This window comes from Euprymna scolopes, chromosome 10 (assembly GCF_053919585.1).
Source record: "Euprymna scolopes isolate OS-2025 chromosome 10, ASM5391958v1, whole genome shotgun sequence".
Taxonomy (NCBI): domain Eukaryota; kingdom Metazoa; phylum Mollusca; class Cephalopoda; order Sepiida; family Sepiolidae; genus Euprymna; species Euprymna scolopes.
This window is the reverse complement of record NC_136491.1, coordinates 156,616,611-156,631,636: the sequence shown is the minus strand read 5'-3', so window position 1 is coordinate 156,631,636 and position 15,026 is coordinate 156,616,611. Positions and strand designations below refer to the sequence as shown.

General features: G+C 34.3%; 1 protein-coding gene across 2 annotated transcripts in view; it reads left to right on the top strand.

Moving 5' to 3' along the window:
- The window catches only part of LOC145286325 (cytosolic Fe-S cluster assembly factor narfl-like), a 138,059-nt gene that overhangs the window by 103,099 nt on the left and 19,934 nt on the right, over positions 1-15,026 (top strand). For both annotated transcript variants that reach the window (XM_080135249.1, XM_080135248.1), the window contains exons 2-3: positions 6,446-6,538; positions 14,537-14,692. In XM_080135249.1, the coding sequence (XP_079991375.1) occupies positions 6,446-6,538; positions 14,537-14,692 (249 nt within the window). The remainder of the gene's footprint in view (positions 1-6,445; positions 6,539-14,536; positions 14,693-15,026) is intronic.

The window sequence follows — 15,026 nt, the reverse complement described above, 5'->3', positions numbered from 1 at the left end:
ATATGTGGCATAATCATGTTTGATACACCGGTTCCTGTTAGATCACCAAAATTAAGCAATGTTGAGCCTGGTTAGAACTAAAATCGTCAAACTTTCACGAAAAACACTCCTGGCCAAAAGCACTATCAATAATTTCCCACATTTCTTGTCTGTGCCTAGACCTAAACGTAGATTCCACAAACAAAGCTTCTTTCTTAGAACTGCACGCCTGTGGAACTCTCATCTGAATTCCTGCTTTCCAGCTGACTACAATCTGATTGTTTTCAAGTCCAACGTAAACAAGTTCTTGATGACCCGTTCCCCATAAGTAATCCAATTTACAAAATTTCCACTACTTATGTTTACTGCGCTATAATCACATTGACTAATGTATACCCATTAACCCTTATCCTCGAGTGGCCTCCAGGCCCTGATAAGTGGTGATGCCTGCAAAAAAAAAAGGGGGGGGTCACCATTTGGGACTTCCAGATGCTGTATGTGCTCTCTGCTTATTTCGGCATTGTTTTTAGTCGTCATGGAAATTCTTTTTTACCACTGGACTCAAACAGTGCCAATTCAGGAGAAATGTGGTTGGGATTGCACAACCCTTGCCTCACAATTTCACATACAGCTTACAGGGAGTATCCATTGTCTTTTGGAATGATTAATTGGAATTGAGATTCAGAAAAATTGGAAGTTTTGGGGGTATCTGTATCGGAATCTGGGAAAATTTGAATCATTTCCGATTTCAAAACGATTCTTTTATTTTTCTTGGAAATTTTAAAGACACAAATACAGATTTATTTATTTATCAGAAGATTATTTATTTATAGCATAAATCTAAGGGACACAGAACCAGGATTTCTGGGTTTAATTTAATTATTTTATTAGTAAATTATGGCAAACAAAGTAAATAATCAAGAAGCCCTTAAGAAAGCTCACACTTATTTTAGCACGTTGGTGATCAAAGTCAATACATATTCAGTTAAATTAAAAGAGTTAAGCCACTCAGGATAAGTTTTATTTTTTATTTTTCTGGTGCCGATCTGGTCTTGTGTTGTCTGGAGTGGTCATCGTTGAAATAATGTTTTATTGCATCTCTTTTTTTTCTTTTTTTTTTTTTTTTGCTACAAATGAAAAGCACAGATAAAAATCTCATAATCAGTCTATCAAAACCGTTGTAAAAATACATAAACAATGAATGTTTAGATATTTATCAAATTCTAAAAAAGAAATTAGATTTAAAATCAATGAGATTATATATTTTAGGTTATTCTATGTGACTACAGCGAGAAATAAATAATTATTACAGAATTTGGAGTGGGTTGGGTGGCACATATAAATTTATGGTAAAATGATCCCCCATTTTGGAGCCATTCTAACTTTTAGGGCAGTTAACCAAATTTTTTTACCACTAAGCTTAAGTCTGACCGACTATGTCCTAAAACTACTTGTAATTGGTTTATTTTTGCATTACCACCCAGACCATGGCCGACTATAATAATATGGCCGTATATGTCACATTGAGAGGCAATTTTCTAAGAGGCCATTGAAACTAAGACAAAGGGAGGTAACTCAAATTGTTTTCTATTCAAACATTATTTCAGATGTTAATGCTTTGATAATTAAATAATTATTTCAGGTTTTAATATTTGAAATAATACTTAAATGAATTCTACTTACATATTTTACTGTTACCCTGTCCAAAGTAAAATGTTTCCATTAATTAGATGTATTTTTCTCTTTTATTTCTTTATAATACACAACAAAACAAATTCATTTTGAGTTGTCTCCCCCGACCTTTCCAATAATTTTGTTGTTTATAAATATGAAAAAAAAAATTTTGTTTTGACTACAAGTTATTTGTTTTTTAAAGATTTTATTAGAATATCGTTTTTTTTTTAAATATCAAAATATTTACAAAGCACATGAATATAAAGATTGGAAAGGAAGTAAATTGTTTTTCACTTTGTTACAAAATTATCAAATCATTAACTGCTATATTTCTTACAAGAGGAATTTTAAAGTATACTTACAAAGCACAAGAAATTCAATAAAAACTGTAAATAAAGGTAAATGTTCAACAGTAAATTTCACTTTTATTTTGATCGTTGCTGCTTTTAAAAATTTTTTAATGAATCTTTTCTAATTTCATCTGAAAAAAGTTTTTGCTTGTTGTTATAGAATATATTTATAACAATTTTTGTTGCAAATTTATGTACGTTTTCAATGTGTTTCTCACATGTAAATACATACTTTGGCGAATAAGTTTTTAAAATTATTTCTGTAGACTTCCTAGTTGTAGACTGACCATGTTTTTCAATGAATTGAGAAGAAAAATCCAAAATTGCAAAGCAAGAACAAATAAATTCAGCAATCTGAGTGGATGGAATTGTCAAACCTCTTCAAGATAATAAATTAAGGTAATGATTCTCAGTGATCTCCGTATCATTGGCAACCATAAAAGTAGAACAAATATCACAGTTAAATCGCTTCAAAAGTCTTTTTGCAACATAACCAGCAATTGAATATGCTGCTTCTTTGCTGTCAGGTGATAAACATAGTTCATTTATTTCTGACTCATGTTTGGACAAAATATCCAGAAGGTTATAATTTTCATTCTTGGACAATGGATTGAGGTTTTTCTGCCAAATGTTAATATTTTCTTTTAAAATCTTTTCACTGCTATAAATCTCACGAAAACCCACTAAAAATCTCCCTCCGCTCATTTGACAATACTGTGAAAATCGCTTTTCAAGGGGATCACTTTGAAATCTGAGTGAGAATATATTCATACCCATCATTCAGCAGTTCTTTCATAAGCATTGCTTGTGCTCTCAAAGTTGTGACAAATGCTTTGCTAGTCTGTGCAGTGAGGCAAAAGTCAGAAATTTTCGACCAAGATTCGACCCAGTTAGAAAATGTTTGGTAAAAGTTGATTTTATCATCACTTGCCGTAACAGCATTATTCAAAAAATTAGAAGTAAATCTTAGATTAGAATTGGCTATAGTCCACCACCACCATATCAATTTAAGAAAATTTGCAATATCGGTCCATTCTGGAAAGTAGCTTTTACAAGCAGCAATCGTTGTCTCGTGGAATACAGCAATAGCTAAATTGACACTTTGCTTATTGTCACCGGGATGTAATGCCTTGAAAGTTAGTTTTGGTGCTTTTTTTTTAATGTAGCATCCAAAACCCTGTCCTTGTCATATATTTTATGTATATCAGACCAAGATAAAACTCCTGACTGGGAACACAAATAAAGGTCCAAAATATTGAAATCGGAAAAAGGAAACCCAAATTTGCTTTTGTTTAGTAAACTGTTTCGAATATTTTTCAACAACTGAACAGTGTCAAAAAAGAAAAAAATTTTGTTTGGAGAATCTGGATAAGTAATAAAATGTTTTTTATCTCCAAATTTGTTTAATAAAATTTTAAAGGCATTTACATTTGCAGAATAGTTGTCTGCAACTACAGCCCTTATATTAAATCCTGCATTTAAAAGCTGTACAATGCATGCAATTTTCTCCTGAGAGAGCCAGTCACCAGTAACAGTCACTTCAGGACGGACTTTAACTACAGTTGGCACTGTCTCCTTCTACTTGTATAGTAGGCCATGCCCAGACTTAGGGTTAATACTACGAAGAAAGACATATTTTATACTAAATTTTGATCAGGAACATTAACATGACCAAGGTTTTAAAATAAATAAAATTGACTTCATCCTTAAAATGCTGTCTGGCCCGAAAGAGCAATCATTTTCTATTAACTTTATATGCAAAACCGACTTGTTTTATTTTTTAAAATTTTTTTCAAATTGTTTACATGTAATCGCTTGATAAATGAAGAATCACATTTTTATTTTCTTGTGGATTAGCATAGGTCACAGAATTCTAATAACTTTATTTCTTTCACAACAAAAATTATAATTGCAAATTGGTGAAAAAGTAAAACAAGACGCGATAATTTGTTCAAAGTTTCCAATTTAATTACCTAAAAAAAATTTTCACCATAATCTAAAAAAAGTAGAGTCTTATTTTTAGGGAGGGGGTCTAATGGTAAACTAAACATCTATATGTACACATTTGCTATTATTATTAATAGTAGTAGTATTTCTGTATTATGATTTTTGTTGTTTTTTTTTTTTTTTACAGTTAAACAAATCCATCTAATAATGGATTAAATTTAATAATTAGGATAAGAAATATGAACATTCTTTGACAGAGAGAAGTCACAGAATAGTTCCCCCCCCTGAAATTCCCATGTTAAAAATGGTTTTCTAAGAAATTATTTTAATAGAAGGATTTTATAAACTATTCTCTTTCTACACCGTCTTCTTATTGTGCAAATAAATTGTTGATTATTTTCAGTTACGAAAAAAGCAAATAACATTAAGAACAAACTTTGCAAATCAGATTTGTTTTAAAAAGAAATATAAACCTTTGTGTCTCGTAACTTTAAATCAATTACAAGGAAAACATTTGAGAAAAATATTTAGAGAGATTTACTACACCCCCCCACCAGCACCACCCACCCCCAGTATACATTTTCCATTTTTCAAAATAAATATGAACATTACATGCGTTTTACAGTAATTAAACAAATTTTTTCTTCAAGCAACAAATCTCTAATTGAATATTGAGAAAGTTTAAAAGAATCCAAATTGGTACTCGTATCAGAATTGGGAATTGTTTCGGAATCGGGAAACATTTTGAAATCGTCCATCACTTATATATATATATATTTTATATATATATATATATATATATATATATATTTTATATATATATATATATGTATATATAATATATATATATATAACTACTTCATTTACTCACATAAAATTAATATACGAAAGTATAAATGTATGCATAAACTTGAAGTATTTACTTCAAAAGTGCTGAATACGTAGGTAGAGCTAGTTAGTAAGTTATAAAATATATATGCCGATTAAGCTACACTGAATATTCCACATTTCATCCACTCTAGGACTCTTCAGGCTTATATATATAAGTGCAAAACTTTGTTTAAATTGAAAGACATACTTTTTCTTTTTTATAACTTTTGTTTATTTTCTCCTGGATTTTTTTCATTACAGCTGTTTCATTATATAATGTGTAGATTGATAGATGACAACTAGTTTGTGTGCAAGAAGTGTAAGACAATGGAAATGGATGAGAACACAGATGTAGAGATATTTTTGGACAGTGATTGAGTTATCGGGAAAGAAAACAAGCTGCATTTTTCTCTGCTGCGTGGGAAGGCTGTCATTCCATTTAGTCACATCCTATCCTCAGTGTAATCCAATCGACTTTAAAATTGGACACTAATAGCATCCAGAACCCATTTCATATCGTGGTGATAGATTTGATTAATGCTCACATGATAGTTTTCTAGTCCGTATTTGATGATTTTTTTAAAAAATTTAATTTATTTTGAAAAGATTGTATTTCTGAATTTTTGCGATAAAGATTGATAATTCATATTATTTGGATTATGGTTCTCATCTTGAGTGTCATTTAAAAAACATTTTAGTCAATGTAACTGCCAACCATTCTTCAGGTGTATCATGTTGAAAAGCACCCATGGTGTAACGGGTAACAAATTCAGTTCTAAATGATACTCTTCTGGAGGTTGAACATTCAATCCTCAGTGCGGGTGATATTTATTTATTATTTTTTTTTACATGTTGGTCACCACTTATCAAGGCCCGGAAGCCACTCAGGGATAAGGGTTATTGCAAGTACAGTACGTTAGTGTGGAGATTTATTTGCTTGAGGTGGCGGTTCATTAGGAATTTGTTAACGTTGGACTTGAAAACATCCAGGTTGTAGTCAGGTGGGAAGCAGGCAGACGGAACAGAGTTCCACAGGTGTGCAGTTCTAAGAAAGAAGCTTTGTTCGTGGAATCTATGTTTTGATTTAGGCACAGACAAAGAGTGGGGAAAACTTTTGACAGTGGATTCAGCTAGACGGGTGTTTTTTGTGAAAGAATTGCGAGGGGGGACCAGAGATTGGAGTTCAGACGAGCACCTGCCATGAAAATAACGATAAAACAAGGATAGGCTCGCAACGTCTCTTCTGTGGGAGAGAGGTTGCAGGGAAGAGAAAAGGGCATCCCCCACCAAGCCACAAAGTCTATTTTGTACTCTGTCAAGGCAGGATAGGCTGTTTTTAGCAGCTCCTGCTCAGATATGGCAGCATATTTAGAATATAGTTGCAAATTAAGACTTTTATCCGGTCACACCTTATGGAATAAGAGCATGTTACCTCATCAAATTCTGTGCAGATTCCTGAGCTCAACAAGATACATGTGAAAGAGGTTGGAGGTTTCAGCAGCCAAAATGTGAGGGTTAACATTGTAGATGAGAACAATAATGTGAATGATTCAAATAATATAAAGTGAATTTATTTTTCTTTTGTTACTATTCTTGATATATATTTTTTTTTGCTCTAATTTCAGGAATGTGTGAAGCCATTCAATATTGAGAAAACATCTGGCAGCGTTGGTAAAATCCGAGTGGAAGATGATGGAAGTTATGTTCAAGTGAATAAAGTAAGTTTTATTTTTATCATAAAAACTAAAAGTCGTAAAAAGCATCGACTTGAATTGTAAAAATGTCAGAGTTTAAGTTCTCTCTAGACAATTGAGTTCATTTTCCTCCCAAGAGTGTCAAAAAAATTATGAACTTTTCTCTCTACCCCCTCCTAAGTAAAATGGCTTCTTCTTTGAGTGTCTTTGAAGAAATATGGTTATACAACAGTTTCCCACTTTTTTATGCAGTTGTTTGCATTATTGTTTTATTCTGCAAGATAATTCAAGCTGCACCGATTGGGTAGTAAATGGCATACAAAGTAGTGTTGCGCCATATTGTCGTTCTCTCCACATATGCAGGTGGTTGGTTCAATTTTGTAGTCTCTTTTGATCGCTCCATTCCTGTTCTCAGGCATTTGAGTGTTTTCAACTGACGCCAGGTTGCTTCTGAGCCATAAAAAATAATCGTAGAAAGGGGATTAGCATGTCAGTACTAAGCAGATATTCTGTAGCTGTCTGGTCCGCAGCTGTAGTCTGTGGATCAAGGTAAAATCAATCATGTTGCGATTCCTGTCAAGTTATACTTTATGAATTCTACCAAACACTTTGAAAGCAAACTGAAAAAAAACGAATGAAATGACTAAAAACTATATTTTTAAACCTTAGTTTAGATGACCAATCCACGAGAAGTAAAAATTGTCTGCTCCTTGTAATTCCTACTACATCTAATATCTTGAACAAGTTTATTCCAAACTTATAAAGTGTCTAAGAGTATACATGAGGGGATACAAGACTCTTATTGATTGAGCCAGAGCACATGTTAAGTTGGGGGGATTTTTAAATTATAAGTTGTTTGTTGGTGAGATGCAAAGCTTGCCAACTCTTGACAGTGTAGAATACTCTTTTCCGCAAAGCTACCAGACAAAAGAAATGTACAGCGTAAAGTTCAAGGAAATAAAGAAGTATCCAACAAGTGATTTGATTGAATTAATCTTAGAAATATTTGTCATTCGTGAACAAGTTACTATGAAGAATGAAATCCTGGAGGATGACTGAGACATGGTTCACATGTGAGAAATCAAAATAAAAGGCAATATATCAGTTAATTGGATCTTGTCAGGTTGCACTTGTTCTATTGCAGTGGTAGACAACTGGAGGTTGTCTGTGAAAAGTTTTTGTCCCTTGTGATCAGTAAGACTTTCTAATAAAGAAGTGAGCGAGTTGATCCCTGCCAGGCCATACTTCCTTTTTTACTGACCCCTAGAAATCTATTGACAGAACATTTGTAGTGTCCCAATACTTTGTTTTGTTCATGAATAGACACCCACTGTATGATACCATGCGTCAGTTTAAAAAAAAAAATTGAAATTTGTACATCTGAATTTATAATACATGGCTTATGGTAAAGAGATACATCAGATTTGACTGCATAACCAGAAAGAGCCCACAATTTTACATAAGAGTGCCAAGTTTCATGAGAATAGCTTGAAAAATAAATAAATGGTGGTGAAATTACCGAATTTCTTGAAATTTGGAGGTCCGTAGTTTAGCCCACTTTTTCTAAAGAAAAATGTCCACAGAAAAGCCTAAATTTTGGCACTTAAAATTCTCATAACTTTTGAACTACTGATGGTATTTGCATACTTCAAACGGTGTTAAGCATCTTTTACATAGCTCTTTTCATGCAAGTTGATAAAATAACAATTATCTAAAAGAAAAAATCAATTTGTAATGCTAAATTAAGAAAGAATACTGGAAAATCATTTAATGCTACTAAGGCAAAACTCCTTTCCTTCAATAATTACAAATTACCTTTCCAACCATGGATTATCATGGATTCTGAGAATTCATCATTCCAACCTTTCAGCCTAAAGAAAAAATTATCTTGATCTCTAATGTGTTATGAATCATACTAAGAAGATTCAATACATTATCTATTGAAATGAAATTGATATGAACAAAGTTGCATTTCTGTGTCATATTTGCACTTTTTCTCCGTTGGTAGTGGGATTTTGCCTAGTGTTTAGGTTGGTTTCATCTAATAATTATTGCTTTCATTAGTATTAATTTTCATTTACCACAAGATGACATTACATTTATAAGGATTTTTCATTTGTTAGTAGCTTACATTTTTAGTTTTATACTATGAAATTTGGCTTCTGGACCATGATAGCAAATTTTCAACTTTCCGACAAACTTTGAACGATCATAACTTGATGGCTAATTGAGCTACCAAAATAAATTTGGTACTTTTGTTTATGGGTTACAAAAATCTATATGACCACATTAATTTTTTTTTAGATATTATGAAAATAAAATTTTGGTTTGGGATACCTACTCTAAATGTTCACAGAGATGTTAGAAAACTGTTAGAATGTTGAATCAAGATACAGTGAAAAAAAGATTGAGAAAGTTGCCTTAATATATAAGTGAGAAATGGATGAAAAAGTCGTTTGGGAGCAAATGTTAATTCACAGCTAATAGATAAAGCATTACTTACATTCTTTTTTTTAATTAGTCACTACTCCATTTTAAGCCAAGACTGTGTTGCTTAACTTCAGTCTACAAGGAGAACGTTCCACATTATTAGCTGTCTTACATTGAACTTTGTTCTTATTACTTGTGTCTGGATTTCGTCCAACATTAATCATTTCCAGCAAATTGTTGATATTGCGCCAAATCATTCCAATCTCTCTCACTAGTGCTTTTTTGTCGACATTTATCAACAAAATTTAACCCTTTTAAAATGCTTCTACCTTGAAAGTTTCAAAAGAACAAATTTTAAGGAATTACCAAGGTCTTTATTTTTTTAAATTTAAAAAAAAATTTTTTTTTTATTCAATTTCAATTTTCACCCCAAACAAGGCACAGTGTCACTTTGAAGCAGGGGGCTACTATCAGGGACTTAATTAGCGGGGTCATTATGAAGAGAGATGAGTAGAAAGATGTTTGTTAACATTACACTTGAACTTCTGCATATCATTGCAGTTGGGAAAGCAGAATCCCGGAAGGGAGTTCCAAAGACCCGCAGTTCTGGGGAAGAAACTATTGGAGTAAAAGGCTTTCTTGCACCTAGGGATCTCTACTGTAAAAGGATGAGACTTAGTAGCTTGTCGGGTTTGTCGGGGGTAGTTTCGTCGGGGAGGTACAAGTGTTTGCAGTTCGTCAGAGCATTCACCATTGAAGTATTTGTAGAACAGGCAGAGGGATGCAACATCTCGTTGATGGGACAGAGGCTGAAGCCTAGATGACAGTTCAGGACCTATCAGGTTGGCGACTCTCTTTTGAACCCTGTCCAGGAGCGAGAGACAAGCAGCAGATGCACCAGCCCAGATGTGACAACAGTACTCCATACATGGGCGAATGGTGACCTTATAGAGGTATAGGATACTGTCAGGCGTAAGTAGTTTTCTAGCACGGTAGAGGGAGCCAACCTTCCTTGCAGCAGCCTTGGCAATGCTCTCAATGTATCTATTCCAGTTCATATTCCCTGTAAACGTTAGGCCGAGGAGTTTAAAAGAAGTACTTTTAGGTAATGTGTTCTTGGCCATTGCTATTGGTGGTAGAGAAGGTTTCTTGTAGTTATTGAAGGAAACAAGCTTAGTCTGAGCAGCATTGAATGTGACCAACCATTTTTGTCCCCATTCCACTACGGATTGGAGGTCATCCTCTAGTGTTTCTGCCATTTCCTTGGATATGTGTTCATTTGTTTTCCCCTCATATCTGTTATAAAGAGTGGTGTCATCGGCAAATATACCCATCTCCGAAACAATTATATCAGGGAGGTCGTTTATGAATATCAGGAATAATAGAGGTCCAAGGATAGACCCCTGGGGTACTCCCGCATTTATGTCGTATTGTTTGGATGTACGACCGTTGAGGACAACTTTGATTTTTCTATTACTTAAGAAGGATTTAATTACATTATGAATTCTTCCAGTGATTCCATATGATCTAATTTTCCTTAGAAGACCATCGTGCCATACCCTGTCAAAAGCCTTAGATATATCGAGGGCCACCGCTCTACCCTCCCCTGTTTTATCCAATGAACGGTATATACGTTCAGAAACTACAGTTAAGATATCTGCTGTTGAACGGGCTTGCCTGAATCCATATTGTTTGTCAGTCAGGAGTTTAGCAGCTGTTAGGTGCTGGACTAGGGCTTGATTAACTAAGGACTCAAATATTTTGGCGAAAAGCGGGAGGAGGCTAATGGGGCGATACTTTAGTGGGTCAGTTCTTTCACCAGAATTCTTTAAGACTGGTACCACAGAGGCGGTTTTCCAGCAGTCGGGAAAACAAGATTCGTTAAGGCATTTATTGTAAAGTTTGGACAGAACTGGAGCAACCTCGGCAGAGCATTTTTTTAATAGCACAGCTGGGATGAGATCTGGTCTTTTGAGATGTCTAGGTTTTTTATAATAGCGTGTACCTGAGAAGGGGTTATTTTCAAATCGTCTAGTGAGGCGTCTGTTCGCAGAGGAAAATCAGGGAGTGAGTGGTGTACCGAGTTCAGTGTGGAGTTTGAGGCAAACCGACTGGCAAGCAGATTAGCCTTGTCAGTTGCCGTGCAAGCAACTTCGTGATCGTTTGATAGTGGGGGAATAGTTGACTGTCCATTATTTACTACGCTGTTGTAGATTTTCCAAAAATCCCGGGTTCCTAATTTCTGTGCTTCGATGCGTTTTCTGGTGGTTTCAGAGTAATCTGTCTTAGCTGTCTCTATCACTCTCTTACAATTATTTCTAGCTTCTATAAACTTCTGTTTATTTGAGCTGGACTTATGTCGGTTGAATCTGCGGAACGCATGCTGCCTTTGACAAATGGCAGCTGCACAAGCAGAAGTAAACCATTGGGGAGAGTGGGGTTTGCTATAGAATTTCCGTGCGGGAACATGTACTTCAATAGCAGTTTTGAACCATTCAGTGGTCTCATTTGCACACTGTTCCGCTGAAAGAGTAAAGATATTTTGCCATGGGGCATCTCTGATGAGCTCCCTGATGGCTTCCCAATCAGCCTTTTTGTAATACCTCGTTGTTTTGAGTAGTGGGTCTTCAGTTTTAGGGTGAGAATTTAGGCTGATTTCTACCATTATCACAGCGTGATCAGCATTCCCGAGTGGGCTGTGGGCATTTGTTGTACAGTCATTGGGAACCGTTGTCAGAAAGAGATCTAGAAGTGAGGCATGTTGATCTTGCTGGTCTGGGAAACGTGTCGGAAATGTAACCAACTGAAGACAGACTAAAAGAATATTTAGTAAAAATATATTACTAATTTTCAACAACTATTAACAAACAAGTCATCATACATGACCAACTTCTCATTTTTTTTATTTTCTTTACAAAATTTAATTACTATTTGTATCATATCACTCTTTTTTCTTTTCTTTTTTTATGGATTCTTATTTTTACTTTGTGTTTTCTTTTTTTTCTTCAAAAGTAGTGGTGGGATGATTTAATCTGTTTTAAATATCATTTTCTCTTTCGTCATTTTCTTTATGTATGTGCATATATATATTTTTTAACCCTTACCTTCCATGTTGATTTATGTTTGTAACCCAGCTCGTTACGCCCTCATGCAGTGAACCCATTGTCAACGCCATCAAATAATTGTCTGTTATATAGCGGCTTATATAATCAACATATATATACATGTAAATGTATTTTTATATAAACGTTTGTATTTATACCGGCTGTATCATCTCTAGTGTGTTGTCTCATGTGGATACTGTGTATATATACATGTATCTTATGTAGCCATGCTGTTTATATATAATGTAGTTATCTATATGTGTGCATGTCTAGTGGCTCATGTCTAGTTTATATAATGTTTGTTTGTGGGTTAGTGTTTTAGACATTTAAAATAACAGTTAACAGAGAACATTCCTTGTATATTAATGAACATGTTCTTGTGGGTGTACATTAGACCAAAGGGGGAACATACCTTCTTCCATCAGTTTTTCCTGATTGACACTTCTATAAAAACTGTAATGAAAGTTTCTTCCATCCGAAGAAATGACAGTCGATATTATATTTTATGCAACTGTATTTCCTGATGCTTCTTTGTATTCTACATTTCCTTTAATCATGTCCACTGAACCACTTCCATGGATTTTAAAAGATCAAGCCCGAGCCAAAGTTCCCGCCTGCTACCTCTCTCTGTTTTTGATTGACTACCTGTCTGCTTATGTGTATATATAAAAAAAAATCATCTCTCCGTTTGTTAACTAACGTCACAGGTCACTCTTATTATTACAGGATGGAACGATAAAAGTGTCACCTTAAAGAAAACAACACTTTATTTTAAACTTTTATTGAAAAAAATCCATTCAGGTAACTTTATTATGTAGTAGAGCTGGCATCTATTCAATATACCTACCTTCAGCCTCGATCATCGCCTCAATACAGGTCCGGAAGTGGGAGCATGCCTTTTTTCACAAGTGCCGACAGGAGCTCAGCGAATACTCAGCGGTGATCAGGCTGGCTTTGGTGTTGTGGGAGGTTATGGCGGTTATGTTCTCAACATATGACCAAATGAAGTAGTTCAGCAGGTTCAGGTTGGGGGGGGGGGAAGCAGTGAGAGAAAGGTACAAAGTTGTAGCACTCTTTCTGAAGCCAAGCCTGGGTCTCTTTGGACTTTTGGGCCAGCGCTGAGTCCTGCTGCCATGCCCAGGGTTTGCCCGCGGCCAGCTGATTGCACCAGGGGATCACCACACTCTTCAGCACATACAGTTACACTTTGGTGTTGACTTTCAAGCCAATTTCAAAGATGTGAGGTGGCATGATGTGGCTCTCACTTGAAACCACACCAAAGACCATAACCGTGGCTGGAAACTTTGTTTTCATCATCCTGGGCACAGCCCTGTTATTCATGGCAATCCATGATGCATTTTGATGATGCTGGTAATAATCCTGTTTTTATAACTTGGATTGGTAGAAAACATGAGTTGTACAGCATCTCACTTGTTGAACATTGTGCCACTTTCAGACATCATAGAAAGCTCCTATCGCTCTTGGGGTTTGTACACAACTGATCAACTAGTAGATGGTCTGCAACAAAAAAAGAAAACCGGTCTTTATCAAATGGAAATGGAATTCTGTCGTCTTTTCTAGGGCGATAATTTTATTGTTCCACTCTGTATTGTTTATGAAACTAAAATTCCAATTTTATTGCATAGATATCTAACTATGATATTTTATTTTTTATGAAATTAAATTCCAAACTCTTTCATTAAAATCTGTTTGGAACATTCTTTCTCTTAGTGATCATTCCACATTTTAAAACGCAAAAATTTCAGTGTCATTTCCTGCTTCACTTTCCTGGTAACCCTCTTACCCACGATTACCCGGGAGTTCCATTAATCAACACTTTCACCTAACAAATTATCAAATAAAAGATACTATTAAAGATGAAATGTTACTTGAAAATCATTTCCACTAGAAAACCAAAATATGTTTGTGCATGTACATTTACAGAGAATTTGATAGGATTTTTTTAGTTCAATGCAATTTTTATGCTATCTTTTGTTTGTTAAATTGTTAGATGAAAGTACATAATGGTTAACATGTTAAGAATGTGTATCTAAATAACATTATTTAAGTATAGTCTGCAAACTGTACAAGTACCAGTTACACATGTACATTTAGAAAAAGTTTAGTGGATGTTTTATTTTTCTTATTTTTACAAAATTATATTTGCTACTTGTGTAGTTTATCGACTGTGTTGGAAATAATGTAAACATTTCTAGACTGAGGCAGTTTTGATGTTTTCATGGAGAAAGTCACTTTTTACTGGCCTGTCCAACATGAAACTCACATCTGATGTGAACAAAACACATAAAACAAACAAGTTTATTTATTAAAATGTTTTAAAAATTTAACAATCAAATTGCAAGCATATATTTTCAAAAAAAAAAACAATTTCTTTGAAAAAAGAAAAAATGTTTTTCCATAAGAAAAATCCAAGACGCTGATGCTTTGTTATTTCTTTTGAGTTTCATTCTTTACTTTCTCTTTTTAGCTTGGAAGTCAGAGCAAACTAAAGAAGGCAAAAATCACACTCAATGATTGTCTCGCCTGCAGTGGTTGCATAACATCTGCTGAAACAGTTTTGGTCTCGCAACAAAGTAGTGAAGAACTTTATAAAGTGCTGAGAGAAAATGCAAGATTACGAGATGTAAGTTAACCTTGAATTACTTTCACAAACGAGTTTTTCCATCTGAAAAATAAAACATTCAAGAAAGTGATGATAAACTAATTTCTTTTTATATAAAAGATGGCTGCGAACCAACATTGCTTCCTTTTAGTAATCCTATAAGAACAGTTATGAACATGCATGTGTGCATTTGCTACACAAGCCCTAAACGTTATGCTGGTCTAAATGGTTAGTTCAATTCAGTCAGTGCTACAATCTAGGAATTCTTCTTCCAAACAAAAAAAAAACACAACTTAGGTTTAAAAATAATTAACGGTTTATTTTTATTTAAAGCTCAAGATGGTATTCATTTCCT